General features: G+C 39.8%; 1 protein-coding gene across 10 annotated transcripts in view; it reads left to right on the forward strand.

The window, feature by feature from the left end:
- LOC108873491 (mitogen-activated protein kinase kinase kinase kinase 3) overlaps positions 1-18,487 on the forward strand; it is a 41,553-nt gene that overhangs the window by 8,201 nt on the left and 14,865 nt on the right. For 7 of the 10 annotated variants that reach the window (XM_051076433.1, XM_051076434.1, XM_051076436.1 and 4 more), the window contains exons 2-17: positions 3,809-3,866; positions 4,605-4,695; positions 4,961-5,025; positions 5,180-5,235; positions 5,753-5,800; positions 6,387-6,429; positions 6,734-6,806; positions 7,367-7,498; positions 8,071-8,133; positions 8,288-8,369; positions 8,788-8,904; positions 9,412-9,486; positions 11,251-11,329; positions 11,490-11,548; positions 15,955-16,007; positions 16,370-16,408. In XM_051076433.1, coding sequence (XP_050932390.1) covers positions 3,809-3,866; positions 4,605-4,695; positions 4,961-5,025; positions 5,180-5,235; positions 5,753-5,800; positions 6,387-6,429; positions 6,734-6,806; positions 7,367-7,498; positions 8,071-8,133; positions 8,288-8,369; positions 8,788-8,904; positions 9,412-9,486; positions 11,251-11,329; positions 11,490-11,548; positions 15,955-16,007; positions 16,370-16,408 — 1,133 coding nt within the window. The remainder of the gene's footprint in view (positions 1-3,808; positions 3,867-4,604; positions 4,696-4,960; positions 5,026-5,179; positions 5,236-5,752; positions 5,801-6,386; positions 6,430-6,733; positions 6,807-7,366; positions 7,499-8,070; positions 8,134-8,287; positions 8,370-8,787; positions 8,905-9,411; positions 9,487-11,250; positions 11,330-11,489; positions 11,549-15,954; positions 16,008-16,369; positions 16,409-18,487) is intronic. The other 3 variants (XM_018661714.2, XM_051076440.1, XM_018661754.2) reach the window with 1 other exon arrangement.

Consider the following 18,487-nt stretch of genomic DNA (forward strand, 5'->3'; position numbering starts at 1 on the left):
CCATTCCTCTGTGTCACCACCACCAAGCACCCAGTCATTTTTGTCTCAACATGTAACAGTCCAGGATCTAGACAGTGTTAATGTAGTGGTGATGCCATTAGTCATTCATTTACATGACATTTTAGCAGTGGTTTAAAGTTCTCACCCAGAAGAAATTAGAATGAGAAAGATCATCTTTTGCTTTTGTTTTCTTTCTGTTCAGCTTTCTATTCAGAGGTTTCTTTGTTTGATAATTTGGTAGATCACTGTTGGCTCAGTCATTGCTTCATCGATGAACAGATTTTTCTGAAACGAGAATGATGGATTGTACTGCTTTGCTGTGGCATTTTCAATGTTGTTCTTAGGATGTCATTCATTCATTTCACATTACATAAGAAAACTAATTAGATTTGATAGACTGGAGCATTTTATGAATCACAGTGGTTGATGTTGAGTTTGTTTCAGCGTGAAAAGTTTGTGAAAGTGTTTCCGTAGTTGTTCCTGATTAGTCCAGATGAGCACAGCATCATTTCCTTCTTTTGCCAGGTCCATCGGCTACTTCAGGCCTGTGAAACCACAATGATTTCATTTGTGCGTCAATACTTTTGTCCACGAAGGAATTCGGGCTGTTGCTTAAGGGCACTGAGGTACAGTCAGGCAGGCATTTTGGGTGACTGACGATCAAACCTGCAGCCACTTGGATTCACCAGACGGCATGCTTCAGTCAGTCCGCCAACAGCAGCCAGTTAGTCAAGTCGAGTCAGGCTCTGTGTTGTTGCCACTAACAGTGGCACTGAGCGCTATGAGTCATCTCTGGTCTGTCTGCTGACTGAAGACACTCTTGTCTCTGCTCTCCACTCGGCTTCTCTCTTCTTCTTTTCTCTTTGCGTCTCTTTGTCTCTCCTCCCTCCCACCACAGCTTTGTTTTAGAGTGGGTTGGCCTCTGTCCTTCCTCCTCTGCCTCTGTTCTTCTTCACTTGATTTTCCTCTCGAACTGAGAATTCTTGTCTCCTTGTTAGACAAAACTAAATATCTGTTTTCGTTGCGTGTAATATAACTGATTAGTATTTGATAGCACAGTTGGTTTTCCCGCAGTTACCCTTGCGTTCTGTTTTATTTTGTCTCTTCGTCGCTGTTGTGTTTCTGCAGTGCACTGGTGTGGGCAACGCTCCAATGTCTTGTTTTTGAAGTCGAGTTTCTGTGCCGCTTTTTTTCTTTCACCCTTCAGCTATAACGGCGATCAGTGCTTATTAGGCAGTTCAGTTAGCACATTAAATATCACTGAATCAAACATAGATGACATAAGAGTGGCTTTTCACTCCTGTCCCATCCCACTCCCACAAAATGCTCCTTTTCCTAGATTACTTTGTCTAAAGTTTTTTTTATTCACACAGTTTGGCCAGTTCATTGTCTGTAGCAAGAACGCTGGTTCACCTGTGGTAATATGGTATTAGAGAAACATTGCCTTAATCCAAACAACAAAAATGCCTTCACTACAGGGCACAAAAACAAAAATAACACTCTATACTTTTTCTCTAACAAGAGCCAGGTGCTAGATCCCTGCTTCTAGCTCTTTTGTAGCGCCAGAGTCTGTCAGTTTGTCATGTTCTACAAACACAGTACAGGATTTTAACACCACTAACCACTGTTGACTTATAGGAACTTAAAGCTTTAGACTCGCCCGAAAGCCCTGTCAGTGTCTTTTACTTTGCAATGCCGTCTTTCTTCAATCTGATACAGACTCCACTGTTGGCAGTGGAATTTTTTGGATGGCTGCACCGTGCGTCTTCAGTCTATATGCATCATGCACTGGGCGCCAGAGCAGACAGGCGAGAATGAAAAAAAAGACAAGAGAACGATTAGCATGATATTGCAAATAAGGAAAATAGCATGTATTCATATTAGTGCACAACTGTATATTTATCCTAAAATTGACCTATTGTTGATTCACATCTGCTCCAGTTTACTTTTCCCCCATCCCCTCCCTGTCATGTGATGAATAGTGAAACTGATCCATCCATTAATACTGCCTCATCAGACACTTTTGGATATATAGTTTTATACATGTATTTATAAAGGTTAACTCAGTTAAACAACTGAGAATGGAAACACTTCACATTAATAAGCCCTCATTTTTGATATGTTGTAATTTGTAAATAAGATATAAGAATCAGGACAGTTTAAAAAAAATCTCCATCCTTATGTGATTGTATCAAAATAGAAATTACTTTTGGTCTTACGAAACAGACAGTTTTATAACACCCTTAAATAGATCATCTAGCATTTCACAACTTCCCAATAAAGTGAACAGACCAGAATGTGAAATGTCATGGTTTTCTTCACTAATGTTGGGTAAATATGCTGGTGAGGCAGCGGCCAGGATCAGGGTAGATGGGGGAGTTTCTGTCAGTTGCTCCGTTGACACCAAGGAGTGAAACCATAGAATTAGAAAATATAGCAAGAGCTGTTGTGGTAGAGACATGACACATTACTCCCAGGCTCATAATGGTGTTGAAGCTCTTGTTTTGTCTCTGTTGAGATTCTTGAGTTTATCAGTTAACTTAAAACACCCTTTTCTCTCTTTGTCTCTCTCTCTTTCTCACACATACTTATGCAATGTCACACACAGTCACGCTTGCACATTCTTGGCCTGGGAAAAGTGAGCAATTCATGTCTCCTCTCAAAAAACGGCTTTTATTCATGTATATTTCATCCCCTCCTACCCCAAGCTGCACTGCTGTTAAATGTAAACACAGCCCACTATTTATAGAAAATCAGCCTGGGTATCCTGCAAAAATTCGCTTTTCAACAAACGTCAGCTTTTCAGGAATACAGGAAAAACTGTGTTGATTTCCTGTTGAGGTCCATACATTCCTCTGTCACCCCGCCTTATCTGAGTTTCTGTTTAATGTGTTGTAAATGAGCTCTAAAAACAAGCTGCAAACAACATATTGGATTACTGTTGTTTTTTTTTTCTTTTTTTTTTTTTTGGTTGCATCAACATTTCAGAAAAAATACAGTTGGAGCACTCATGACAAAATTACATGAATCATATAATTTTGCATCATAGCCAAAACTGGAACCCTGACTATATCACAGCAGTGTAATTTATGTTTGGAACCTGTGGAATATTTTTTTTTGATGCAGAAATTTTGCACATAAGAGCAACAGAAATGTATTAGTTGTTAAGGGAAAGGGTTGGGGATTGTGTGTCTGACAATTGAGTTGAAGGTAATTGTACAGCGGTTTCAAATGGAATCCAGCCTTTCTGATATCTCCCATCTTTCGTGCACTTGTTTCCATCAGAGCTGTGTGACCTTTACCCCAAGGGGGTGCTGTTGTTTTGGGGAGGTATTGCTTCAGGTTTTGGTGAGAGGATAAAATATAATCCAAGAAGAGTAGTTTGAGTAACAGATTCTTATCGAACACAAAAACAATGCACACTGTTTATAGTAACGCTACAGGATTTTACAACTCCAAACAAATTCTTTTATTCTCCATTGTGATGATTTCCAGGTGAACAGTATAACTTAGTGAATATCTGTGTGCTTGCATATATCTGATATATATATATATATATATACTAATATAGTGCATTTGACATCCTGTGATGATTTGGGAAAATCTTAGCCAGGTACAGCGTCTTTGCATACCCTTCTATCACTGTGCCAATGTAATTTTTTTTCACACAGGGAAAACATCAACCTGAAAATGGCAACAGTGCAACTCAAATCAGTGTTCTACCTCGAACTTACATGACATTGACAAAAATTTGCTTTGTTTCAAAACCTCCACTCACTCACACTCCCTCTTTTCTTCCCTCCTTTAGGCACGTAATGTAAACACAGGAGAGCTGGCTGCTATCAAAGTCATCAAGCTGGAACCGGGTGAGTTATCTCATCTTTCTATCCCTTTATCTCCCTTTTTTCTTTTTTTTTTTTTGCGCTATATCCTCTTCTAAATCATGTCATCGGCCCATTTCTTTTTCACTCTGCTGTCCTCTCACCATCTTTTTCCTTTAGCTTTTTCCCTTCATCAGACTCTCATTCACAAACCTGTTTTCCACTCCCTCCCCCATTTACTCCCCCTTCCATCCCCCACTTTTAGATCCATTCCCTTCCGTCACTGTTCTCAACTTTGTCTCCATCCCCTTGCATTATTTCCCCCCTCCTGCCCTTCTGCTGGTTTCCATTTTCTGCTCCTCTAAAGAAAGGAAAACAAACAAAAAAAACCTTCAGAGGTTACAGGAAGTGTGGAAATTTATCATCACACTGCTGTGAAATAATTAAGGTCTAAGGTCCTCAATGTGGAATTTAAAAAAGGAAAATATGTTGAAACCTAGTCTGCTGTTCTCCATTCTTTTGCACTGGCTTCCATGAGTCTGCCCCCATCATTTAGCCAGACACACACACACACACACACACACACACACACACACACACACACACTGGCACACTGACATAAACACAAATCCATGACCAAATCCACTTCTCCTCTGTTTTGTTGCTTTGTATTTCTTTGTGAATAATAATGACCATATCAAGCATTTACATACCAGATTATCGCTATGATAATAATGTGTGTGTGTGTGTGTGTGTGTGTGTACACATATGTTGTCACTCCAGGTGAGGACTTTGCTGTTGTCCAGCAGGAGATTATAATGATGAAGGACTGTAAACACTCCAACATCGTTGCCTATTTTGGCAGTTATCTCCGGTAAGAGATGTGTGTGTGTGTGTGTGTGTGTGTGTGTGTGTGTGTGTGTCATGTACAACATTTATTTCTAGTTGTCATAAAAGTGCATGTTGTTTATTTGAAAGCAAGTCATTTTACTGTGATTTGCATATAGTGTCTGTGTGTGTGTTTCTGTGATTGTCAGAGAGAGAGAAAAAAACTGTTGCGTGAGACGTTGTGTGTGTGTGTGTGTGTGTGTGAGTGAGAGTGTGAGGGTATACTGACAAAGTGTTCCATGTGTGCGCAGGAGAGATAAGTTATGGATCAGTATGGAGTACTGTGGAGGAGGTTCTCTGCAGGACATCTATCACAGTAAGAACAGCATGCACCCAACCACACTCACACACACACACACACTTTGATCTTAAATGTGGTGTTTTTTTTTAAAATGTTTTAACTCTTTCTCACTCTTTAATATCAATCCATCTCTCTCTCTCTGTCTATCTTCCTTGTTTCTCTCCTCCAGTAACTGGGCCTTTGTCAGAGTCACAGATAGCCTACATGTCACGAGAGACCCTGCAGGTAGCGTATTCAGTGCATTTATGTCAGTGGAGGTATATTTTTGAATAGGAGGGGGGAATCAGAATCATGAATGATTGGAACTGTTAACTTAGTTTAGCCATTTAAGAAATTATATTTTGATGTTTTGTGGTCCAAAGATCAAACTGTGCTCTACTTGTACATGTATCCCTTCAGATTGAAACATAAATTAGAAGTAAACAAATACTAATTCATGCACCGCAGCTGCATACAGTTACAGGACATTATAGTGTTAGCATTGTATACTGGAGCTAGTCATCTATCAGTGACACAGATTATGTGTCTGTGCTGCATATGTAGAGCCAATCCTCCGAACATTTGATTTTCATCTAACCAACAGATGGTTCTGGTGAAAAATATCCAAATATTTCTTTTTACAAATATTTACACTGTGTTTTATTCTGTTTCTCAGTGTCTTTTTGTTATGTTGAACATATTGTTCTTTTTCTGCAAATACAAATAATAGCCAATAACATCAGCTGTGTGATTCTGTTTTCAGGGTTTATACTATCTACACAATAAAGGCAAAATGCACAGAGATATCAAGGTGAGTTTGGAGAAGACTGTATGCAAGTGAGACAAATGTACCTTACAAAATGATCAAACCCTTTCCGGTTTACCCATAATGTACTGTGGAGTATACTATACATTACTTTCTGTTGGTTGTATATCATGTATGGGTTTGGATGAAATATTAACAGCTTGATACAGCACAGTCAAATCCACTACAACCACAAGAATAGCTACATAGTTGAATCAACATTGAAATAAGTGTCATTATTTATTTCAAGGCTCTGTACATAAGATCATATGTATGCAAGTGTGAGTGGTGAAAATGAATTTATCATTGTTAGTAATAATTCATCACACTGGTGTATGAGCACATAACATATGTTTAGTGATGTTGAAAATGAAAATTGATCCCTAAATAATTTTTATTTTGAACACAGCTGACGGTGTTTGTGATGGGGGAAAATGATTATCGATTGACAGCTGCAGGCTGGGTTGATCAATGACAAACCACTTTGCAACAAACTTGCGCTGCTGAATGTGCTTCTCAAGTTAATTTGAATTGACCTGAAGTGTGCTTTCTTGTGATGTGTCCTGATGCGTGGTGTGTTTGTCTCTGACAGGGAGCCAACATCCTCCTGACAGACAATGGCTATGTTAAACTAGGTGAGAGGAACGCGCAAAGCCTCCGCAATTTCCTTCTGCTTCAAAAGACTGGATCCGATTGGCCTCATTTACTGACTTGGTTTCTTTCTTTCTCTCTCTCTCTCGCTCTCCTGTTCCCCCTTCATGTGATCATTTCTGTTTCTACTCTCCACCTTTTTTAAATGTATTTCTCCCTCACCTTTCTTCCTCATTCTTTCTCCCTTTTTCAATTCTGTCACTCCTCACCCTCTGTTATTCTCAATTTCATTCTTCTTTCTTATTCCCTCCCCCACCTTTTTCTTTCCTCTCTCTTTTCTCTCCATAGCTGACTTTGGTGTATCAGCCCAGATCACAGCAACTCTAGCCAAGAGGAAGTCATTCATTGGAACTCCTTACTGGTGAGTTGTGCTTGTTTTTTGACCCTTAAAACTGAATGTAGATATGCATGCAGGCAAAATAAAGGTATAAAATCTAGCTTCCTACTTCCTGCTGATCGAAGGCATGCGGGAGGCCTTCAGTGAGTTTGGGAATGTGTGAGAATATGATAATAATAACGTCAGGCAGTATGAAGGAATTTGTCTAATGTGTCATGCAACAGGAATATACCAGAATGTGTCATCTAACGTGTTTCATGCAGTTATTGCATTAGCTGATGGTTTTTTAGTGCAGCTGTAGTGAAACCAAACTATTCATCTCTCTCAAAACCTTAACAAACCAGGAATGAATAGTATTTTTGGGTCTTGGAGCGACTACTACAGAAGTAGGTTCATGGAGAAGTCAGAGAGTTGTATATCAGGGTCGTGGTGGGAAACCCTCTGTGCTGCTACAGGGAAATACTGTTGCCGTTTAATTAACCTAATTTAGCACTTTGTAAAGCGTAAATTTTATTCCCATTCTTTCCCCACTTTTTTCATGACCTCTTTCTGTCTGTCTCTCTCTCTCTCTCTTCCCCCTGTAGGATGGCCCCAGAGGTAGCTGCAGTGGAGAGGAAAGGAGGTTACAATCAGCTTTGTGATATCTGGGCTGTGGGCATCACTGCAATAGAGCTGGCTGAACTACAGCCACCCATGTTTGACTTGCACCCCATGAGGTAGAGGATTGCGTGTGTGTATATGTATGTATGTGTGTGTGTGTGTGTGTGCAGGTGTTGGTGTACAATACATGAATAGGGTGTGATTATATGCTGAAAGCAGAGTGGACCTGCGGTCAGTGTGAGACGTCTTACAGAGTTAAAAGGAACAGGAAAAGGAACAGGAAAAGTTTGATATGGGATAGGAAAACACAATTTTTATCACATATTCATTGGAGCAGAAACATGCCTGACTTCTCAAAGGTATCGTTCAGTTTTGTTCATTCAGTTTAATTCAGAATCACTTCATCAGTCATTAATGTTATCAGTTACACGTCAAAAAGGTTTCTTGCCAAAATGTTGGTGTCCAGTTAAATGTAACTTGATGAGATATTATACACCTGCTTAATGTTGATTTCATTTTTGCTTCCCATATGTACTATACGAAATAAAACCTTTACAGCTGATGTTGTGTAAAAGTACACTGTCATCATAATTGTATGCTGTGCAAGAGGCTGGTTTACCACTGTTGAACAATATGCTACTGTAAAGTCTTGGGGATTAATCCTTGTATTTCTCTTTTTTCCCCACAGGGCTCTGTTCTTGATGACCAAGAGCAATTTCCAGCCTCCTAAGTTGAAAGATAAACTCAAGTGGTAAGAGACCAGCCGCTGAGATACATTCACTGTAGATGCAAAAACTACAGGTTTCAGGTTACCCAGTTTTATCAAATCTGTGCCTCACGTGTTATGAGGCCAACAGATTAACTCTTTTCTCTTTTCTGTCTTCCTCTCTCTGTGGGACAAACAGGACAAATAATTTCCACCATTTTGTCAAACTAGCCTTGACCAAGAATCCAAAGAAGAGGCCCACAGCTGAAAAACTCCTGCAGGTGAGCAATAAAACAGCATATTCACACAAACATATTGGATGGTCTTTTTTTACATAGTTACGACGCATGTGTAAAACTGCATATTGGACCATTTCCACATTAAAGCGTATCATGCTATTGGTTTGTTCATATATTTTGAAACTTTATAAAAGCATTAATTGCTACAATGGTACATTATACATAAAATATAACCAATTCCCTGTTGATAGGCCCATTTCCCCTCATTCTGCCAGTCCTCTGCTTCTCATAGAAATGCTAAATTATCAGGTGTTAAAACTGGTCCAATCAGATCCTCCAAACTTTTGTCACAGCTTCGATGTTGTCAATGCTTAAGTATTTTTGGACTATTTAAGTATCAGTCATTACTCATTGGTCATTTTAAGACATCACCCTGACTGGCTCCCTCCCTTCTTTCCAGCACCCTTTTGTGTCCCAGCCCCTCAGCAGGACGCTGGCGATCGAGCTGTTGGACAAAGCCAACAACCCCGACCACAGCACCTACAACGACTTCGATGATGACGACCCCGAGCCTGAGGTAACCTTCAACCTTCTTTTGAGGTTTTGGCTTTCAAAAATGAAAAGTGTCATCAAGGTTGCGGGCAGGTCATCAGAGAAATGATTATGTTTTGCTGGATCTCGCTCCTTTTCCTTCCCTTCAAATGGTGTCCCTCTGTCTCCTTTCTTTTAATTTCCTCCGCCATCCACTGCCATTCACCCTTACTCTCCTCAACCGCAGTCCCTACTTTCCCTGGCACATGTGACTCATCTTTCTGCTCTTGTCCTTCCCCTGTTCCCTCTTTCCTGTCCCTCTTTTTCTCTTATTCTCTGTGCTCCTCCTCTCTCACCTCTTTCCTGCTGTTTGTTTCTCATCTCACTCTTCTTGGCTTTCATCTTCTGTTTCCCTCTGTTCCTCTCCTTCCTCTTTTCTCTTCCTCCTTGTAGCACTTCTCCTTTCCCCTTACCTTTCTCCTCTCCCTCTTTCTCCCTTTCTTTTTTCTCCCGTCTCCTTGTCTCCATCCCACATCCTCGACCTCTTCTTCAGTTTAAGTACAGGGGTCATTTCCTACCCATAAGCCCTGGTGCTCGACGTGCACCCCGTTTTGCGGCCCGTAGGAAGGTACCCGCGTGGGCTGCAGTGTCTGCAGTGGTTTCTTTCTAACACAAACCAAACTGTCAGTTGTGTTTTTACGTGGAGGAGGACCACAGAACTGAATGAATAGAGTGGATTTCCATTCAACTGAGCGTCTTCTGATGTTGTCATGGAAACTTGACATTGGCATGTGAGGTTCAGACTGTTGATGGATTACCATGGCAGTTGCATAATTAGTTCAACATGGCAGCGAGCAGTTGTGTTTCCCACCTTTTTGTTGACCTGCACATCAGCTGGTGGGGTTATTTTTATATAATCATACAATCAAATTTCTTCTATTAACAGTCATGGAATATTGTCAGTTAGACCTGCAGTGATCAGTGCAGTGATTGATTAATAACTTAATCGATTAATTGTCAACTATTTTGATATTACAGTAATCGTTGTAGTTATTTTCTTAAAGCAAAAAATGGCAAATATTTGCTTATTCCAGCGTCACACAAGAAAAATTCATGCTTTTCTTATGTTCATCACACATAATAGTAAATTGAATATTTTGTGTTTGTGACACTGTTATTATGCAAATCTGTTTAAGCCTTTATGTGCATTAACAAAAGTAGATAGATAAGGTTCAGGCATAGTTACATCGGCTATATCACAGCAGATCACTAAGTAACATCACTATAGATCAGCTCAGTTCATTCTAGTTCTGTGGTAGCAGCTGGGTGATACAGAAATGCCAGGTTCATGAAGATGGTTTCCAAAGTGGGACATTATTATACTCCTCAGAATAATGCATCTAAACCATGTCCAGGTCAAATTGCACTCGCAAACAAATGGTGTTGACGTTGTGGTTTGTTTCTGTCCACAAGAGTGGCTTCTGAATTGAATAAAACCCAGAGCTCAATTTTAAGGATCTCAAGGTTCAGGAAAATAGTCTCATCAAACTGTCCTAGTTATCTGAAATAGCTTTGGTTTGTTTTACCTGGCTCTAGTTAAAAGATCAAAACGTCATCTCCATTTGTCTGTTTGGAAACACAGGATACAGGATACATTATGAAAAGGGTGGGGAGTACTCCCATATGTCAGTTATGGAAGCTGTCTTCATCAACCTTTGCCATTACAGTTACTAACCATGAATTGTGTGTTATGAGAATTGACTTTATTACACCTATAAGAGGTGGTTTTAAATTGACAAAGATGTTGGTTGCTCTGAGCTACAAATGTAGCTTTTTATATGCATTTTTGTATAGCATGGTTTGAGGTTGCTGTGTTTTGAGTTTACATCTTAAGATTAAACATTCAGGACATAAAGTCAAGTAAAGTTTAACCTCCAGTAAAGTAAATATCATCATATACAGTAGTTGACTTAGTGTATTTAAATTGTGCTATCATTGTGTGGGTGTGATGCTGGGGTCAGCTGTATAGCACAAGGGTCCTCCATATTAAAATATATGTGATCAAAGTCTAAGAATATCCTCTATCATACATTACACAATGTATGGAGAATATGTCAACTTAAAGGAACTCATGAGTAGTAAAACATTAATGTTGTTGCCTGGGAATGTTTTCCATTGCCTGTGTTGCTAGGTTTTGGTTGTCTGGTTGGAGTACGGCTGGCTGTTTTGCTGTGTCATCAAATCCCTCCCACAGGAAATAGCAGAGGGATTAAGTTTTTTTTTTTTTTTAACCCTATTGTAATCTTCTCAAGTACGGTGTAAACTACTACAATGTGTATATTCTTTGAACAGCTATTTCACTGTGTGTGTGTCTGTATCTCTTTCCTGATAGTCTCCGGTCTCTGTTCCTCATCGTATTCGTTCCACCAGCAGGAGCACTAGGGAAGGGAAGACGCTGTCTGAGATTAACTGTAAGTGTATACACAAGGTCAACATGAATTTCAGTTCAATTTTTTAATGTGAGAAAATCCACAGAAGTGACCCTCACTCTCTGTATTTATCCTGTCATCTTATTTTGTGCCCTCCTTTTCTGTCCTCACCTCTGTCTCTCTCTTATTTTCTCTCTCTCAGTTGGTCAGGTGAAGTTTGATCCTCCATTGAGAAAGGAGACAGAACCCCATCATGAGCCGGTGAGTTATTAGCTGAGGCACATATTTCAATGTATGTGTGTGTGCGTCTTGTGAGTGAGATTATATGGTCTGTGTGGTTTCCACTTCACCACTACCAGCATGGCCGATCCTCACCTAATCACAGGAAGCACCCACGACCAATCCATGTTGTTGTCAGCCTGTGTTGAACCCGAACAGGAAGCCAGTCTATGTAGTTCACTGTGATAAAAACTGGAGCATTTCCAGTAGGGACGTCCTGATATATCCCGATTATGTCAGCTATGGTTCAAAAATCTTTTTATGGGACAAGAAGAGATCAGATAACTTACTAAGTGCAATCAAACGTGGGCTTCAAAAGCAGGTTTCCGCAGGGTATGTTAATGTGTTCGCTTTGATTTTCTGTCCGTAACCTGATTTGTCACAGTAACCTGATTTCGTCTGTGCATGTAAGCTTGAGGTTGCAGATGCAAGCAGCCAAAATTAGTTTTCTTTGCAGTTTCTGGGCTCTTTGACAGGGACAAGAAGAGGAGCTTAGATGCCCAGAAGGGGCTCAGAGTAGAACTGCTGTCCCTTTGTAGTCAAAGGATCCAGTTTAGGTGGCACAGACATCTGATCAGGGTGCCTTCCCATGGACGAATTCTGGCCATGTCCTAGCACTGTGCAGACCCAGAATATGAAGCCTGTGAACTGTGGAGGACAGCAAATACTAGCTTTCTTGCCATAATGTCTCCTTACTTACAGGCATGGATGGACACGTATCAAATAGGATTTACTCGCTCAGGTCTCCAGGAGATAGAATTTTTTGTGTGTGTGAAAAGGGTTAATTTATATATGCTGGATTTTGGCCTTGAAATAATGTGTATTGGTTCAGCCATAGCCCTTTGTTAAGTTGATTTTCTAGAAGCTAAAGCCCATCACTTAGGAAAGAGGTGGTTGCTGGTGAACAGATGGGATGGTGCAGGGTTCATGCACAATCACAACATATTGTTAAACTCTTCTGTTCCCTCACTGCCTCCCACTTTTTCTGTCATGTCTTTGCACTTGCACTTTTTCCACAAACTCCTTTTTTGTATTCCTCCTCCCCTCGATTCTGCTGATAAAATCCTAAAATCAAGTCAAACCCTTACCTCCTTCTTTCCTCTGACCCTCCACCTATTTAATGCTAAGAAACAAAGACACCAGTGTAGGTCTTTGTGACACTCGCAACATTTACATTGTCCTTCAGTTTTTACCCTCTCCTTGAAAGTAATTCAATAATGCGGGGTCCTCTCTTGGCCTTGCTGACTAGTGTGGTTTTTAACCCTTGAAGATACATCCATTCAGGATTGTGGGGCTGTGTGTGGCATTTTCAGATCAATAAATCATCACCACATTAATGTTAATGTTGTAATAGATTATTAATTGATGACCATCACTGTTACTATCACCAAAATAATTAGCAGCAGCCTTTCATGGCATCTTTCCTCAAAAAAGTCAATGACTGGACTAACTTTTAGCATGTTTTACTTATTGTGTAATGCTACACAAAAAAACATATCCATAGCAACATTAGGAAACATAGATTAATGTAACATGTTGTCTTAATTCAAATAAATACCACCAAGAATGCAACTGGCATTAGACAGAGGCTTTTAATTCTCTCACATAGCTCCTATGATAAATTAATGTTATTTCTAAATGTCTTTCTTCAGTTTTGCAGATTTTTTACCCCCGTCTGCTCCAGTTTATTCCTAGATCCATCCATGCCCACCCATCCCCTCTTCTCTTTGATTAATATTCCAGTATCTACCTTCTTCTCTGTCTTGCTGATCCATGGACGTCATAGCCCGTTTTGGCCTTAATCCATTTTTCATCCATCATCCTCCTCTCTCTTGCAACCGTGTCTCCATTCCTCCCCGTTCCCTCCATCAGTCCAGGTTAATGTATTAACTGAGGTCTCTCTCGCTCTGTCTTGCTGACCATTGTGAATCTGAGCCCTATCTGGACTGTGTTGAGGAGCTCTACTATACCGCGAGATCTAATCTGGTAGTACTCTTTCTATCTGTCTCTCTCTCTTTCGGCCTCTCCCTCTGTCCACCAACATCTGCCTTTTTTTTTCTTTTTATTTCCATGCTGTCGTCATGTCTCTAACCTTAAGCATTCTTTGTTTTACTTTCATCTTACTGTCTCCGTATTTCTCTTTCATGTTTAATCATGTTTTCTGAAGGACAAGTACTTGTCCTTCGTTTGGCTCTCTTGCTTTCTGAGCCCCTGCTGCCTCTCTTTTTTTTCATTTTCCAGAGTGCTGATTGCTTTGGCTGCTCAATGTCCAACATGTATTTTTGTTCATTTTCACATATTTGTTCCATCTATTCTGGTCCACCCATCTGTTACTGTTCATTTTGTTCTTCTTTTTCCAGCCTTGGCTTTTGCCTCACTAACTGGTGTTGTAGTTGTCATGGTGATAAGAGTCCTTAGTGATGTTGTTGTTGTTGTTTTTCCTGTTTTCTGAAATCCTTACAATACACACATTCATACTAACATAACCTTTTTTGTTAGATATGAGATTTGTGTGACTAATACAGCCTAACACATACACACACACACACACACTTATAGGGGAAGATCAGAGGTCATATTCTGTTATGGAACTACAACCCTGTAGGCTAGTTGTAATGCAGTGCCTTGCTCAAGAACAGTCAGTGAGGATACATGGGTGTGAACACAGAACAGAACTACTCACAAAAGTTATCGCTTTTTATACTGAAATGTATAAACATACACACTCACAAATATCAAAACAAATATCAGGTCCTGATATTTCTCTCTGCAGAATGTGTCTCTCTCTTCTGTGCACTACTGCTTACATGTTCTCTAACTTCTTATGTCTTGTAGTTGACCAGAGCAATGAGGCCTTTTTTGTGTGTGTGTGTGTGTGTGTGTGTGTGTGTGTGTGTGTGTGTGTGTGTGTGTGTGTATTCCTGTATAATGTTTGTGTCTTGTCTGTTCATTTGTGTGTTTCTCTCTGCACACTTGTTGCATTATGTCATTATCTTTAAAAACGTTTCTGTGACACAATGCTGCATTCACATTGTGGCTGTATGTGCAAGATGTCAAACCAGGTTTTCAGCTTGTGCCTGGTTTGAAAGGTGCTGCAGGAACTTAAAACTTTATCAATACCCAATCAGTGTTGTCCAGCACACATTCAACTTGCCCTTTTGTTTTGATCTGGTCAGGTTTAGAAACAACACTTTTCTGACATACCTTACTTCACATTGATGAATCACTGCTTAAATCGTCCAAACCAGTGGGTTAGGAGCTGCCAAGGGGTCTCAAAAATATGTACAAGGGGGCCACAGCTATTTTCCTGTCATAGCCCAGCAACTGTAACTAGCACACAGGCCTGGCAAGGCCTGCTGTGCCTGCTGTTCTCCTCATGCTGAAGAGGTATGAGTGGGGATCTAGATCTGCGATCCGTAGCGTGTCTAAGTAATTAACTCACTGCCTCTTGGTGTAACAGAGCACCACTGAGTGACTACAGTAGATTACATCAGTTTGTAAGGTTATTGGGAACACTTGAAAAAAAAAGAAAGAAATAAAAAAGGTCTGTTCACGATTAGCGCATCTACTGTGTAGTACTCCCAAATTGCATTTTAGGGTAGCTTTATTAGCTTGCTAGCAGCTTCTGATAAAATCTGCTAGCTATAGTTGTACTGGCCATAGTTCATGACCAAACAAAGAGCCAACAAGGTTGGAAAGCACTGGTTTAAAAGCAAATTTTTGGTTATACCAACTAAGTAGATAATGAAAAAACCGAGCAGGATTACTGCAGTTATCTACATTTGTCAACCTGTTTTTCATTTTACTTCTTCTAATGATGATAAAGTAGGAATCTGGCAATTTATTTACTCTAATTTTAGAGTCCAGAAAAATCTTACAGAATGAGAAAGAGACATCGACCGTTTTGGCTAAATTATTCTGTTTATTATCTTGCGCCTATAATTTTATTTGATAGATACAGTTTTTACTATATCAGAAAACATATTCTTTATCACATGATTAACACATTTATCAGGCCACAATGTGAACTCGGCAAGAATCAAATCTATATACATACAGTTAGCCGTTTAATTGCTGTGTACATCTGTGTGTGTCTGTGGTTATGAACTATACTTGCGGTGAAATTGCTGTTTTATGGGGGTGGTATTATTTCTAGCAGGCTGTTAAACTGTCACTATAGCTGCTACAATAGCAGTCCCCTGCAGTAATTTGGCAATTGAACGGGGCTTCAGTTGTGGTCACTATTTCAGTGTTGTTTATTAAGGTAGGGGGCCAAGAGCTTCAGCCCTGTTTGTGCTCCTGAGGAAATCCAATACATAGCATCCTTTTAAATGAGCCAGTTATGGAATATTGTGTCACAGTAGTAATATAATTTGTCTGTCTTGTAGGACCTGCAGTTGGAGTATGGTCACGATTCACCGAGTCTACTGGGAGGAAACAAGTGAGTCCTTTTTATTTCCTCTCCATGGCTTGAATTTTCTCCTGCTCTTTCATCTACAGTTGCAGCTGTCCTAGTTTACCGTCTTGATTGAGGAAAGTTGTAGGCAAAGTTGTGGAGAGCCAGAACGTGTGATAGGGAGCCATTTCATGCTGTAGGCTTGATGATTTATTCATAATTGCCATTTGAGGATGTTGAAGCTGTGTGTTTGTGTGAGCTCTCTGCTTACAAGTACAGAAAGTCCAGGTTCAGATCAGGACAGCAGAATGTCCTCCATAGTCTTCCGAGGACTAAAAACATCTTCTAAAGCTTGTAGATTATGATTTTTAATTCTGTGCTTTCCTCTTCACTTATTCAACAAACAGGAGCCTTCTCAAATCTGTGGAGGAAGAGCTTCAGCAGAGGTGAGTCAGATCTCTCTCACATCCCGATTCACCCAGGGTGCCTTGATCTGCTGGTCTTCTAACCATGCCCACCCATCAGCCAATCATTGTTAACGGCAGGACTAATTGGGCCAATCACATGCAACTAATGCTGCTGTAATAACTTCAGGCTGTCATAGCTCTCAGCAGTTCGGACTCTTCTAAGTTTTATTTTCCCTCTGCGGCTTGCTTCACGCTTTGATGTCATCAGGAAAAGGCTGTGCTTCATAGGAGCTTCCTGCAGAGCATGGCTTCCACACACACGCACACACACACACACATACATACTTACACTCACACATGTGCGTTCACACACATGCACACCCACACACATGTATAGTTTCTTAGCCAAAGCTGCCTTAGGTGTCGTTAGCAATTATACTGGCAAGTCTGTGGAGAAATTCCTCTCATTCTCCTCAGAGACAATGATGATCAACACACTTGTGCTTTGCTATTTTTTATGATCTGTTACAACAAATGTGTCTCACTGAATTCTTTGGTCTGCATAGTAACAAAGACACAAACCATTTCCTTTTATTTACTGGGGCCAATTTTTTTTCTATGCAAGTCCTTTATTGTTTCAAAGCCTGATGAGTCTGATCAGCGTTTCACTTGGTAAACTAGAAGTTTTATTAAAAGTGTTATTTTCTGTAAGCCAGTTTGGCTACACTACACACCTAAAATGTAGTTTCTTTAGTTTAGTTGCTCCCAGTTTTTCTCCTCTTTTGTCTCCTTTGATGAACAGTGGTAAGAAGTAGAGCCAGGCAGTAGTTTACACACCTGTCTAAAATGCATTTTTTTTGTTTGTTTTAGTGTATACAGGTGCCTTTGAGGTGGTTGTTACTATGCAGTACCATTCATTATGTGGCAGAATGTTATGACAGTAATCTGACAAGTAGATGAAAGTGGCTTTTTCTTACTTAGCTGTGACAGACAGGTGTTATTTACTCTGGTGTGGTAAACCCAACCCCTCTAGTATTGCCAAGGAGGATGGAGAGACAATAATTTACAAAGGCTTTTAGAAAGAGGTCTTATAGTTAATTTACATGTCCTTGACTTTCTCTACTTTCATATGTTGTCAAGGCATATCTGTGTAGTTTACTGTTTCTAAATACAAGAAAAAGGTTAATATACTGTATGTGACATGGACTTAAAGGTTCTAGTTTGATGAAGTCAGCTCAGTCTATAGGTTTTCATAAATTTAACAATCCCCCCCAAAAAGATTCTGTTTTCTAAGATGGACAATAATGGCTTTGTTATTACTTTAAATCCTCAAATAAAGGCTGATGTTCAAAAATAGCTGGGAGCATGTCCGGCTCAAACAAATAAAATGTGGTTGCTAATAAAGGATGGCTAAAAAAAAACAACAACAAAAAAAAAAAAACTTTTCATAGTAACCATCTGCTCAGAATTTCTCTTGTGAATAGAAATACTGTTTTTATTCACTGATTAATTCCACTTGCCTCCACTTTGCTGTTCCTTTGATCGACGTAAAGCTGCTGTCTATGAAACTCATCACCACCTGCACAGATGTTTCCCATTAAAAGCCTTCCAGGTGGACTTTCACTGTGAAACATCTGTAGGAAATTTGACGAAAATGACTACTTTTGAGTAGTATGGGAGAACGGTGTTTCTGCTAAAAAAAAAAAAATAGATGAAGAGATGTTGAATTTTTCATGACACCATGACAGAGGTAGGAAGTGTTCAGTTTGCAGTAATTCCATCAAAAGCTAATTAAATACTGTATAAAACAAAGTCAGGTTTTCTCTGGTAGAAGCCAGTTTCAAAGAATGGTCTGGTTCTCTGTGCAGTTCATATAAATAAAGGCTAATATTTGAGGATTTACTGGATATAAATTGTGGTTAAATTGAATTGACTGAGTAGAGGTTAAGTCTACTGTTGAGGGGTGTGTAGATCTGTAAGGACTGTATAGGTTTAAACAGTAGGTTGAGTCTGGAGGTGGTGTGGAGGTAATCAGCAGCATACTGTGGCTAAATTCCCCTTGTGGTTCAGGTTTGTAGGAAATTGACTAAGTTGTTGATTCAGTTGATCTCAGTGAGA

The sequence above is a fragment of the Lates calcarifer genome, linkage group LG16_LG22 (assembly GCF_001640805.2).
Source record: "Lates calcarifer isolate ASB-BC8 linkage group LG16_LG22, TLL_Latcal_v3, whole genome shotgun sequence".
NCBI lineage: Eukaryota > Metazoa > Chordata > Actinopteri > Centropomidae > Lates > Lates calcarifer.